The sequence below is a fragment of the Monodelphis domestica genome, chromosome 8, assembly GCF_027887165.1.
Source record: "Monodelphis domestica isolate mMonDom1 chromosome 8, mMonDom1.pri, whole genome shotgun sequence".
Classification (NCBI taxonomy): domain Eukaryota; kingdom Metazoa; phylum Chordata; class Mammalia; order Didelphimorphia; family Didelphidae; genus Monodelphis; species Monodelphis domestica.
The window spans coordinates 1,443,657-1,456,442 of NC_077234.1; the positions used below are offsets into that span (position 1 = coordinate 1,443,657).

The 12,786-nt window shown below is 45.2% G+C and overlaps 1 protein-coding gene across 29 annotated transcripts in view; it reads right to left on the minus strand.

Moving 5' to 3' along the window:
• The window catches only part of LOC100023060 (zinc finger protein 345), a 20,962-nt gene continuing 8,176 nt past the window's right edge, over window positions 1–12,786 (minus strand). For 4 of the 29 annotated variants that reach the window (XM_056807638.1, XM_056807615.1, XM_056807614.1 and 1 more), the window contains 3 exons: window positions 12,049–12,175; window positions 11,840–11,935; window positions 3,755–6,905 (listed from right to left, as the gene is read on the minus strand). In XM_056807638.1, coding sequence (XP_056663616.1) covers window positions 6,893–6,905; window positions 11,840–11,935; window positions 12,049–12,175 — 236 coding nt within the window. In that variant the 3' untranslated portion in view covers window positions 3,755–6,892. Of the gene's footprint in view, window positions 170–3,754; window positions 6,906–9,700; window positions 10,127–10,364; window positions 11,640–11,839; window positions 12,176–12,786 lie in introns of those variants that run through there. The other 25 variants (XM_056807633.1, XM_056807632.1, XM_016425351.2 and 22 more) reach the window with 22 other exon arrangements.

Genomic DNA, 12,786 nt, shown 5'->3' on the forward strand with positions numbered 1-12,786 from the left:
AAAGTTGATCACCTTTAATTGAAGAAAAATTCTGAGCTAAATTTAAAAGTTAGCTCAGAACCACCTGAAAAATCACTTCACGTTTAGGAAACTGATCTTCTATATCATTAACTCTCCTGGTTCAATTCCAGAACGTCTGCTGTTTTCTCTATCAGCCAGCATTCCATTCCTAGAAAGAAATTATCTTTTTTATCTGCCATTCGTTATTCCTGCAAGATCCAGATGGACAATATCTATCAACTTTATCAGATGGAAAGAAATTGTTACCAGCCCACACTGAGGATTTTCAACAATCCGTCGTCTCCACCCCCTCAGGGCTCAGGCTTTTAACCAGTCATACTATTTCCCCCACCAAACAACATCAATCAGTCTGTTTCTAAGTACGATTGTGGAGAATGCTATTAAGTCAGTGATCCATAATGCCAGCGGCCCAATGGAGCCGACATCTCTGCACTGCCGGGAGATGGGGTTTGGGGCATGGGCTGAGGCAGGACTCTCCCAATTCAATTTCCCCAGTATGACATTTCCTTTTGAAGGGACGATTTTCCCACACGGCTGCTTCTAAGCGAGGTGGTGACATTTTGTCAATGCACCTATTTAGGACTCTTGCTTGGACCCAACGTCATGTTGGGGGCCATTTTTCCCTCTCTATAGCTATATACCCCTTTTTTCCTTTTATACCCAAATTTCTATAATCATGGCAGATGGACATAAAATAAAATAAATATTTGATAAAGATCAATCTTTATCTCATAGACTAAGGCTAAGGAATACATCTAAGATACTATAATAAGTCGCAGCTGTGTGTAAACTCTCAGCTACTCAACATGAGATTAGACTCCTTTCCATATCCCTAACAACTGAGTGAATGAGTATCTGGGCTCGCCTGCCTGCTGGGGGTTCTGTAGTCCTCTATAAGGTCCTTGCACTATCTCAGAATGATGGCGATAATCATTCCATGATGTAGGGATTTGGAGCACCAGGATATGATCCTATTATTTGGTGAGGTTAAATCAGAAGCATTTTCTGTTTTGAGTTTGAAAAAAATAATAATTTCAGCACAATCACTTTTGCTAGAGTTGTGGACTGTGTTAGCCTGAAAGGAAATCCGATTGTACTTGGGTCTACAGTCTCACATGGTGTATTCAGTGGCATACAGGGCATGCTCTGTAGCGAAAGAGATCTGAAGAGAATGTGTGAGCAGCGCTCGGCTACAGACAACTCACGTGACACACTTGGACTTGTTTACCTCGTCTATTTACACGTGCCATTCCAAGTCTTCTGTTGTAATTGGAGCAAAATAATCACTGCGGAGTAAATTCGTCTGTGTGACCATTAAACCGGGGCACAGAAGGCTCTACTTACAAAGAATGTCATTACCTCCTTAGCAGCCCTGCATCCTCCAAAGAGAAGACTGAGCAGCCAAGAGTGAACAACGAGAGTCAATAATCGGAATGGATAGCTAAAGTAAAAAAGTATTTATTGAAGAAATAGGATCAGATGATCCTGTACATTAAATGTAAATGTTCCTTTGAGCATGTTACAGAAACAAGTTGTAAAAAGTGGATTCAGAATTTTCTGATTTCTCAGTTATTTGAATTTCTTGAATATATCAACATAACAATTAGCTCACTTACATTACTATAACAGTCTGTCCCCTTTTGGGGACTTGAAGTTGAGGTGAAGAAGGAAATAGCTACAGGCCAGAAGGGCCCATCCTACAGAACAGATACTCAGATTCTTTTAGATTCTCCTTTCAAGAAGGGGGTAAATGTTGGAGGGGATGTGGCAAAACTGGGACGCATGCACTGTTGGGAACTGATCCAGTCATGCTGGAGGACAACTATGCCCAAAAGGTTATAAAACTGTGTCTACTCCTTGATCTGACACTATCATTACTGGGTCTGTATCCCAAAGTGATAAGGGGGGGGGGCAGTGCTAAAATATTTATAGCAGTTCTTTTTTTAGTGGCAAAAAAAATTGGGAATCGAGGGGATTTCCATCAATTGGGGAATGCTAAAGAAACTGTGGTACACAAAGGTGATAGAATACTACTGTGCTATACAAAACGATAAGCAAGATTATTTCAGAAAAAGCTGGAAAGGCCTACACAACTGATGCAGAGGGAAATAAGCAGACCCGGGAGCACATTGTCCACAGTAACAGCGGTATTGGATGCTGATTCTCTGTGGAAGCTTAGCTACTCTCAGCAATGCAATGAGCTGGGACAATACGGAAAGACTTATGACAGGGAATGCTTCCCACCTCCAGAGAAAGAACTGTGGAAGTTGCCTCTCACACCAGTGTAGGTAGGGTTTTATTTGGGGGGTTTGGTTGTGTATGAGTTTGATCTTACAACAATAAACCAATATGGAAGGGTTTTGCATGACAATAAAAATTAAATTAAAAAATAAATAAAACTTTTAAAAAGTTGTCCCTTCAGCCTGTTGTTGGCACTGTCTAAATCAAGCAGCTGGTGTGCAGAGGAGAGGAGTAAGGGAAACCCAGACTCACGAGTGGAGCAGTTCCTAATTTGATGTTCTTCATGGAACTCTATTGTGAATACGGTGAGAACTAGAAGCTAGGGGACCTAGTTATTAGCAAAGCAAAATCAAAATGACTTAGCAAGAACAGTCTTGCAATAGATTTTAACAGAAAGAGGGTCCCTAAAGCGATATGAAGCAGAACCATGGGAGCATGTGTTCGAAGAACCAGTCTATCCAAAAGCCTAGACAACTGCAGTAAATGTTCTCAGAAACCAGACAGCTGCCTGAAACTTCTGAGCTCTAAGACATGATGGACTGATGAAGCTGACAATAGGAATGGGTTACTGAGAAAAGAGCAAACATATACCCTTCCCTCTCACTCCTTCCCTGGGCAGTTATTCTTTGTAACGCAGCTCCTAGTGAGGCATTGGTCAGCCTCTCTCCCTTGTCTCCTCACATTATTCCCAGCAAGGTAAAACACTGAAGTCAAATAGTTAAAAACCATTGATGAAGGGTTTATTACTCTCAGGTCTCATACCCCAATGAGTCAATCCTCAGATTTAGAACTGTCACACTATCAAACCAATTAGTGATTCATTTGGTTAACTGTCTCTCAGCAAATCAAAGAGGGTAATGAAAAGAATTAATCTTACCGCTGCATCATGATTTTTAATTTATTAATCTAATTAACCTGTAATAATCCCTTTTCTGTTTAAATCTCTCTCCCACCTCTTTAGCATAGCTCAAGAGACCTTTCCCATGAGGAATATCATCACACTGCTCCTCGTCCCAAGACCTGGTCTGGACCTTTTCTGTGAACTAACTCTGGTTAGCATAGCAAACAGGTGTCCTTCTTTCCTTCATTAAAGTGTGTGTGGTGACCTGGCTCATGAAGGAGAAAGTGGGCTACAGGGATCCTGATCCAGGAAGATTTTCTTGCCCAAACTACTGATTATCTAATTATCTATTAATAATGTTTACTGAGGGCTGCTGAATTTCATGACAAGGTCTCACTCCTCAGATGACTCCTCCTGTCCCTAATAACAAAATAATCAAGAGGAGTTAAGGGCTCTCAGTCCACCTCCTCTTTTACTGTTGCTTTTCTCTTGTGAGAAGAGTTTCTAATAATTTCCTTTCAGGAAGACACATCTAGATTTATACTAGCGCATGACACTCTCTTGGCATCTTTCTTTACAAAGGGATCGTTGACCATCAATTTATTGATTATCTGACCGGTCTCATTAATAAATTGACTTTTCACACCCAGATCTGTCTCTCAGAATTTTATTCTCAACAAACTATACTCCGTTACAGAGGAGGGTTCCCTCAGAGATGAATGAAAAATCACATCAGTTGGGAAGAGGACAAAAATTAGCAAACAAAGCATTACAAATGGTAAGACTATGTGAACTGTGAGCTGATGCAAATGCAATCCGGGAATTTTAGGAAAGTTTATGGCTATTTTAACAAGCCAGTAAAAAAATATATATGGTATTGCTCACAAGGCTGCAAAGACAAAACAAAACAAAACAGTTTCTAAAACACTAGCTTATTTTAAACACACAAATACAATAAAGTAAAGTATGACATTTTACTGAGGGGTTGAGTATCTTACTTTGCCATTTCTTTTTAGGAGGGATTCTCTCAAATTTAAGGTTTCTTTTCTCACCAAGATCCTTTCCAGTATCATTACATTTCTGAGGTTTCTCTCCAGAATTCTGATAGGAAACAGAATGCTCTATAGTTGAGTACCTTCCTGTATTCCTTATGGCATATTCTCCAGTACAATTTCTCTCTGGCTAATTTGGTTCTAGGCTAGAGCAGAACATCTTCTCACAAATATAACATTTCTATCCATTATGATAGAAGTTGGGTTCCCTGAAGAACTCTGTACATTTATTATATTAATAATGTTTATCTTTCCTGTGTGATTTTTCTGACAGCATATCTAATAACTCTGTAATGCATCCTCTGGAGTTATCTAAGGTATAATCTCTGCCTTGAAGGACTGTTTACATTTATTGCCTTAATAAGGTTCACCTCCACTATGAATCTTTTGATGTTGAGTCAACTGGGAGCTCAGGCGGAAGGACTTCCCACATTCACTACATTTATAAGGTCTCTCTCCAGTATGAATCATCTGGTGTCGAGTAAGTCCTGCCCTCAAACGGAAGTACTTCCCACACTCACTGCATCTATAAGGCTTCTCTCCTGTATGAACTGTCTGATGTCTGGTAACTTCTGCCCTCAGGCGGAAGGCCTTCCCACATTCATTACACTCATAAGGCTTCTCACCAGTATGAATCATCTGGTGTCCAGCAAGGTGTACACTTTGTCGAAAGGCCTTCCCACATTCATCACATTTAAATGGTTTTTCCCCAGTATGGATTCTTTGATGCAGAGTAAGCTCTGTGCCATGGTAGAAGGCCTTCCCACAGTCTTTACATTCATAAGGTTTCTCTCCAGTATGAATCGTCTGATGTCGAATAAGATGTGCACTGAGGCGGAAGACTTTTCCACATTCTTGACATTCATAAGGTTTCTCTCCTGTATGAATTCTCTGATGTTGGGTCAGCTTTCCACTCACATGGAAGGCTTTCCCACATTCATTACATTTATATGGTTTTTCTCCTGTATGAATTCTCTGATGCCGGGCAAGCTGGGCACTCAGACGGAAGGCCTTCCCACAATCATTACATTCATAAGGTTTCTCCCCAGTGTGAATTCTCTGATGCTGAATAAATTGGGAGCTCAGGAGGAAGGTTTTCCCACATTCATTACATTCATAAGGTTTTTCTCCAGTGTGAATTGCCTGATGGCGAGTAAGCTCTGCTCTGAGTCGAAAGGCCTTTCCACATTCATTACATTCATAAGGTTTCACTCCAGTATGAATTGTCTGATGGCGAGTGACTTCTGCCCTCAGGCGGAAGGTTTTTCCACATTCATGGCATTCATAAGGTTTTTCTCCAGTATGGATCATCTGATGCCCAATGAGGTGTACGCTCTGGCGAAAAGCCTTCCCACACACGTTACATTCATAAGGTTTCTCTCCAGTATGTATCATCTGGTGTCCAATAAGGTGTACACTCAGGCGGAAGCCCTTCCCACATTCATGGCATTCATAAGGTTTCTCTCCAGTATGGATCATCTGGTGTCCAATAAGGTGCACGCTCTGGCGAAAGGCCTTCCCACATACATTACATTCATACGGTTTCTCTCCAGTGTGGATCATCTGATGCCCAATGAGGTGCACACTCTGGCGAAAGGCCTTCCCACATACATTACATTCATAAGGTTTCTCACCAGTATGAATTATCTGATGCCGAGTAACTTCTGCCCTCAGGCGGAAGGCCTTCCCACATTCACTACATTTAAAAGGTTTCTCTCCAGAATGAATTTTCTGATGTCGGGTAAGCTTTCCAAACACAAGAAAGGTCTTGCCACATATGCCACATTCATACGGTTTCTCTCCTGTATTCAATCTTTGATGTTGTGAAAATTGTGATTGGAGGTCAATGGCCTTTTCAAATTCATTATACTCATAAGGTTTCTCTCTGGTATGGACTCTCTGGTGGTAATTTAGTTCTGTGATCCGGCAGAAGGCCCTTCCACAGTTGTGACATTTATAAGGTTTCTCTCTAGTATGAACTGTTTTGTGTCGAATAAGCTGTAGATTTTGATGGAAGATCTTCCCACACTCATTACACTGGCATGCTTTCCCCTCAGTGGGAATGCTCTCATAGGCAGGAACAGATGAACTATCGTTGGGAGACTCTGCACGTTCACTGTGTTCAACTTGATACGCGATAAGCTGTGGATTCTGGGAAAAAGCATTCTCATGCTCACTGAATTTACAAGGTTTCTTTCTGGTATCTATTATTGGACAGGAACCAATGGGTGGTCCAGGTTTGAAGATGAACTCTTTCCCATTCTCTCTGCATGTACACAGCTTCTCTCCAGGACACAGCCCATCATATCCAATAAATTCTAATTTGGAGTTCAAAGATTTCTCATTCTCATTACATTTCAGAAGTATTTTCTTTGAATAAATTCTATTACATTTATTCAAGTCTGGACATGGAGTGAAGTTCTTTTTCTGTCCATTATACGTACATGGACTCTCTCCCACAGACCCTTTCTGTGGTGAAAAAAGGACTGGCCCCACACGGAGATGTCTAACATACTTACTACATTCACGGCCTCTCAGCTTATTCTGGGTTTTTCTTTTGGTAATTTGGCCATTTCCAGAATATGTCTCTTCATTATTCTTATGCATCTCTAACATAGCGTCATGCTCCCAGGCTTTTCTCAAGTGGGAGATACAGAAATCATTCCTTACTGAGCTTTTCTGGGTTGATGATTCCATAGAAATTCCCTGATTTGGAGCTGACATCTTGACTTCAGGCCTAGCCTCCCAATCTGAAAGAAATAAAGAAGGTGAATATCCCTATACCCTATCTTTTATTTACTTAGGCCTGTCTTTAGTCTCCACCAAAAAGAAATATTATCAAATGTTAAAAGGGCAAAAGAAATAATACTATGCATGGCTATAGTAATTTCTAGTTTATGAAAACCTTTCAAATTGATCTTCATCACAATCTTGTGAGGTAGGAAAGTTCTAAATGACAAAAGAGACAGTGACATAGAAAGAAGACTCAGGAAGGAGATAAAAATACCCTGGGTTGAGTGCTCCCTAGCTGTATGAACCCAGAAAACTCACTTAACTCCTTCATGTCCAAGTTTCCTCACCTACCAAAGGGAGGGGGTAGTACTGGAAATCCATTTGAAAGTGTACAAATAAAGCAACTAGAATATCTATACACTTTGACCCATACACTATACACTTTGATTTATTTGCTAAGCATACACTGGCAGGAGGAATAAGAGGAAGGATGAGAAGGAGGAGGAAGAAGAGGAGAGGAGGAGGAAGATCCTGCAGAAACAATAAAATATGTATAGCACTTTTCATGACAACAAAGAATATAAAGTAGATGTCAATTAACCAGGAAATAGCTAAATAAATAAATGGCAAATTACTGTGCTGTAAGAAATGACAGATATGATGACTACAGAGATCATGGAAACACTTCATTGAACTGATACAAAGTGAAATAAATAAAACCAAGAAAACAATAAATAAGACTACAACAATTTACATGAAAACAACCAATACAATACAACAAAAATTTAGTCTTATCCAACGAGTGTTGCCAAATTTCCACTCTTTAGTCTTTAATATTCAAACTATCTTCATCTATTCATCCATTGGCCTCTGCCCCCCTGTCTATAAATATGGCCAGATTGCTATCTTTTGAAAAATAATATTTTATTTTCTACCCTATTAAATGTAAAAACAACTTAGTGTTCATTTTTTAAAATTTTGTGGTTCAAATTCTCTCCCTTCTTCTGACCCCATATTACTGCTGTGTAAAAAAAACAAAACAAAACATTACCACTTTACATTCTCCTTAAGATCTTGCCCATAAAGACATCAGTCATCTCCACTTACACATCTCTCCCTCACTCCTCCAAATCTCTCAGCTAAAACCGATGTATCCCATGGCAACCAACAGTCTCTCCTGTGATCACTGTCTACTGAACATCTAAGGCTGCTGACCGTCCTTATTTTCATTTATTTCATAGGTTTTTCTCTCTTTTTTCCAGCTTTCTTGTTAGAAGAATATTTTATTGGGTTTTTCAAGTTTCAATAAACACTTCCTTAAGACAGACTAGTCGAGGGCACTTTGGTCAAGGGAGCCAGACCAAAATTCAAACCAAAGACTGACTATCTGATTCTGTTCTTGGGATGCAGATTGCTGGAATGGCCAGACAATGCTTAGTGCAAGGATCACAAAGACAAAAAAAAGGTTCTTGCCTTCAAAGGCATTATATTTATTTCATGGGTTATTTTATGCCATGAAGAGGGGAAGAATAGCATGTATGCACATATACACAAAAACAAATTTATATAAAATTAATACAACATCACTTTTGGAATGAGAACCCTAGTAACTGGGGAAATCAGGAAAAGCCTTATGTAACAAATGCCACTCAAGATGAGACCTGAAGAGAGTTAAGAGTTCTAGCAGACAGAAGGGAGGAGCCAGTGTAGACATGACATGTCTTCCTCCTATAATTCTTGGCTTACGGACTCTAGGTTTTCCTTCCCTTTCTACTGCCCCTCTCCCTTTACACCGATGCCTGCCTGTTCACTCTGCCCTACCACTATGCACATGGCCCAAGCTCTTCAAGGACTTTGGCAGAACATGGGTGGGCATCGCAAGCCTGGCAGGTTCCATCACTTCTCCTCCATAACATCTCTGACACTCATTTGTTTCTCTCCACTCACAGAACCACTCTAAGTCTTTCTCAATTCTCTGTTAGACGAGTGAAACAGCCTCAGAATCGGCCTGTTGGCCTCTAATAATCTCTACCATCTCCATCGTGCCCATAAACCACACCAAGTTGTTCTCAAATAGTCAAAAAGGGGGGTACGTTGTAAAGGAAGAAATCGTGGCCCGTACAACAAAAATAACTGGCAAAATAGAAAAACCTCAAAGCACAGAGGCGAAAGTCTCTAAAGAAGCAAAAGGGACAAGTGACTGAAAATGGAAATGTTTAGAAGTAACGGACAATCTGGAGGCAGAAAAGTAAACATCAATAATGCCATATAAACCAAGCAACCTGATTTCAAAGACTGGGTGAGGCAAGTTAAAGATTATGTTGGGGGGGTTTCCAGAAGAATAAAAGTAAAGCATCTAAATACCATAATGCAACATGTGTGTATGTGTGAATATTAGCAGAAAATTGCCCAGAATTTCTGAAAACAGAAAAAAAAAGTTTATTTAAAAAAACAACAAAGAAACAAAACAAAACTCTAGGAAAGCCTCTATGCTATCAACTCTAAGACCCAAAGTGATCAAATTCAACAAGTCTGGGGACAAACAAAATTCTTCAAGTGACTAGGAGCAACGTTTAACTATGAAGACGAGAAAATTCACAAACCACAAGACTATTCAGCTCCCATCAAAGAGGTCAATCAATGGAACGGACCAGACAAGGGAGAAGCAGAAACAAAGGAATTCAACGAAGCAGCATCTGATAAATCTCCAAATACCAAGGCAGAAAAGAAAAGAACTGCTGGGAAAACTAAAAAGCAGTCTGGCACAATGCACTCTTTCCCCCAATGTACTTCATTTATGTTAAATCCTTACCTTCTTAGAGTCAATACTGGGTACTGGCTCCAAGGCAGAAGAGCGGTCAGGGCTAGGCCATGGGGGTCAAGGGACTTGCCCAGGGTCACCCAGCTGGGAAGTGGCCGAGGCCCGACTGGACCCCAGACCTCCTGTCTCTGGCTTGTTTCTCCATCCACTGAGTCTCCTAGTTGCTCCCCATAACATAAATGGAAATGCATATGTTCGTAGTAATCAAGTAATTTCCACACGTCTCTCATAGCTGGATGAGCGAGTGAACGAAGGAATGAACACACGAGGCATCTGTAGTGCCTGCCCGTGCCAGGCACCACACAGGGGAAGTCGAGGCAGTCTGGGATCTCGGAGGCCCCACCTTCTCGTGGGAGGGAAGGGTTTGGCTACACGGGGCACTAAACGGCATCATTTTGATTAAAGGAAACCAAAAACCTGCAGAAATGCAATTCGTGCAGTAGGATAAGAAGTAAGAAGCCACCTTTTATCAAGCTCTGCTGGTGAGGCTTTGGTCTGGAGGACATACAGACAATCGGAATGAGTTATTCCTCTACAGGCAGAGTCAGATTTACATGTGCAGGACTAGCGGCACGACCAAAGGATCTAAAGAAACAGTAACCACAGGAACAAATGTTCCAAATCACGAATAACTTAAAACAGCCCCCAGCCTTACCTCAGACCTACAAGCCAGCAAAAATGATAGCAGAAGGGAATTGTCCACGGGGGAGGGTGTGCAGGAAGACAGGTGCACCAGTGCATTGTTGGTGGAGCTGCGAAATAGAACAGCCTTTGTAGAGAGCAAGGTGCCTAAAGCCCGCCTTGGCTCCGAAGATTCCTCACCTGAGCTTAGACTCGGGAGGTCGCTGAGAAGAACCAAGTCCAACAGAATATTAAAGTCGCAACTTGTTGAGAAAGCAAAGAAGTGGAAGGAAAGAAGATTCACGGATTGGAGGGCAGCTGCAAGAGCTGGAGGTGAAGAAGGGACTATTGTGGCCTGTAAGGAGTGGTAAGCTCAACACGGAGAAGCGTAGAAGAGTTCCTGCTTGTCAGAAGAGCCAAGAAAGCCCTAGACCACACAGACAAACACCAGCCGGTGGCAGCCTAAGGCAGCCCAAGAGGCACTTCGAGAGCCTGTCTGCACCCTGTGCTGGCAGCAGGGGAAGGTCCACACGTGCCTCACATCAGACACAGGCTGACTTCTCCAGGGCTTGGACGGGCTGTGTGGATTTCTGCCTCTGGGGGGGCTTTGGAAGAGGGGCTGGGAAGAGGGGGAAGAAACAAACACTTTCCTTTGGATGTAAGCGAGTGCTGCGAGAAGGCCCCTCTTTTGCTTGTTCCCGCCTTCAGGAACATTGCTCTTCTGAGAGGAGGGGGCCCAAGAGGGAGGGGGTAACGGGGATAAAGTGCCCCCAGGACGAGCAGCTCCTGGAGCTTGTTCTCCAAGCGCACAGCCACCTTCCTCCTCGAGGGAGGCCTTGCCCACGGCGTCTCCCTCTTTAAACGTGTCTGTATGCTGACGGGGGATCTGCCGGGACACCAGAAGGCGGTCCCCGCTCCCAGCCCTCAAGCCCTCCCTTCCCGCCCCCATCTTCTCCCCCTGGACTCCTCTAGCTCCCCAGCATGTCCCCCGCCTTCCCAGCCCTCCCAGAGCAGACTCGGGGCTCTTCTAGCAGCCCCCCCACTTCCCCCTAAAGCCAGCTCGGCCCCCCAGGCTTAGAGCCCCTCTCAAAGGTGGCCTGGAGGGCCAGCACGGTCCTTTGTCTTGCACGGCAAGGAGGAAGCGACAAGACGTGAACGAAAACGTGCCGAAAACAACAGACCCTCCTCCGACAGAGAACTGCGAGCCCCCCACGGCCAGGCGAGACGCCGAATGAAGAGCGCGGCAGCCCGGACAGGACGGGAGGCCGCTGTGCACTGGGGGCTCTGGCCAAGGCCCGTAGAGCGGGGGCTGAAGGGACAAGAGGCCAAAGGAGTGGACGAGGCTCCAGGCGGGTCCTGGGAAAAGGCAGCCCACGCGGGCTCGGCCTCGAGGACGGCTCCCTGGCCAGCGCTGCCAGTTTCTCCTGCCCCGAGTGCCGGACATGGGCGTGGGGACCGGCCCAAGTCCAAGCAGCGCCCCAAAGGCCTGCCCCAGGGTCACTCGCTCACCTGCACAGCAGCCGGCTGGGGCTTCCGCCGCCGACACCCAAAGCGCTTCCCCTCGTTCCAGCTGACGGACCACCTCCGGCTCGGAAACGGCAAGTCCTGCTCATTGGAAATGGGAGAGGGCTGGAGACGGGCGGGGCCTGGGAACTGTGGGGCACGTGGGCTGGGCGGGGCACGCAGCGGGGCGGGGCCTCCCGGGGAGCGGTCCTCACCCAGGCCCACCACGTTGCCGTAGTTCTCCAGCATCACCTCCCTGTAGAGCTCCTTCTGAGAAGGCTGCAGCTGCCCCCACTGCTCCCAGGTGAAGTCCACGGCCACATCCCTGAACGTCAGCGAGCCCTGGAACACCGAGTGCGCGTGCTCAGCCAGGGCCTTTGGACCCGCCCCCAGGAGAGCTCCTGGAAGCCCCAGGGCACCCCCGCCTCTGCTCCTTCCTTACAACTTCTGTGGGCCTCGGTTTCCCGACTGTAACGCGCCATCCTTGGGGCTCGGCAGGCCTTCAGAGGCGGGTGCCTAGTGCCAGCCGCTCCAAGAGCCCTTTGCCTCGTGACCTGGGTGGCACGGCCACAGCCCCCTGAGGGCCCCCTGAGCCCCTTCCAGGGCCTCTCTTGCCCGGTTCTCAGCTCCCGCGGGCCTAATGCTCCCAGATGCGGGGGCGGGGCTCCGGCCTGGTGACTTAGGAGTCCTCCTTGGCTCGCCCACGGCTCCCTCATGCGTGGGTCAAGAACTCAGCACGCCTCACCTGGCCCCGATCCCTCCTCATAGAGGTCCCCACGTGGCCCGGTCAGGGGGGCCCCTTGGGTCTCCCGGGGTGGGCGACAGCAGGCCGAGCCGCAGGCCTGGGCCATCCCCTCCCCGCTGGCTGCGCCCCAACCCAGGCCTCGCAGGTTTCCTGAGCAGGGGGGCGTGCCAAGCCTAAAACCTGCGCCTTCCTGGGGCGCGCCTGGCGG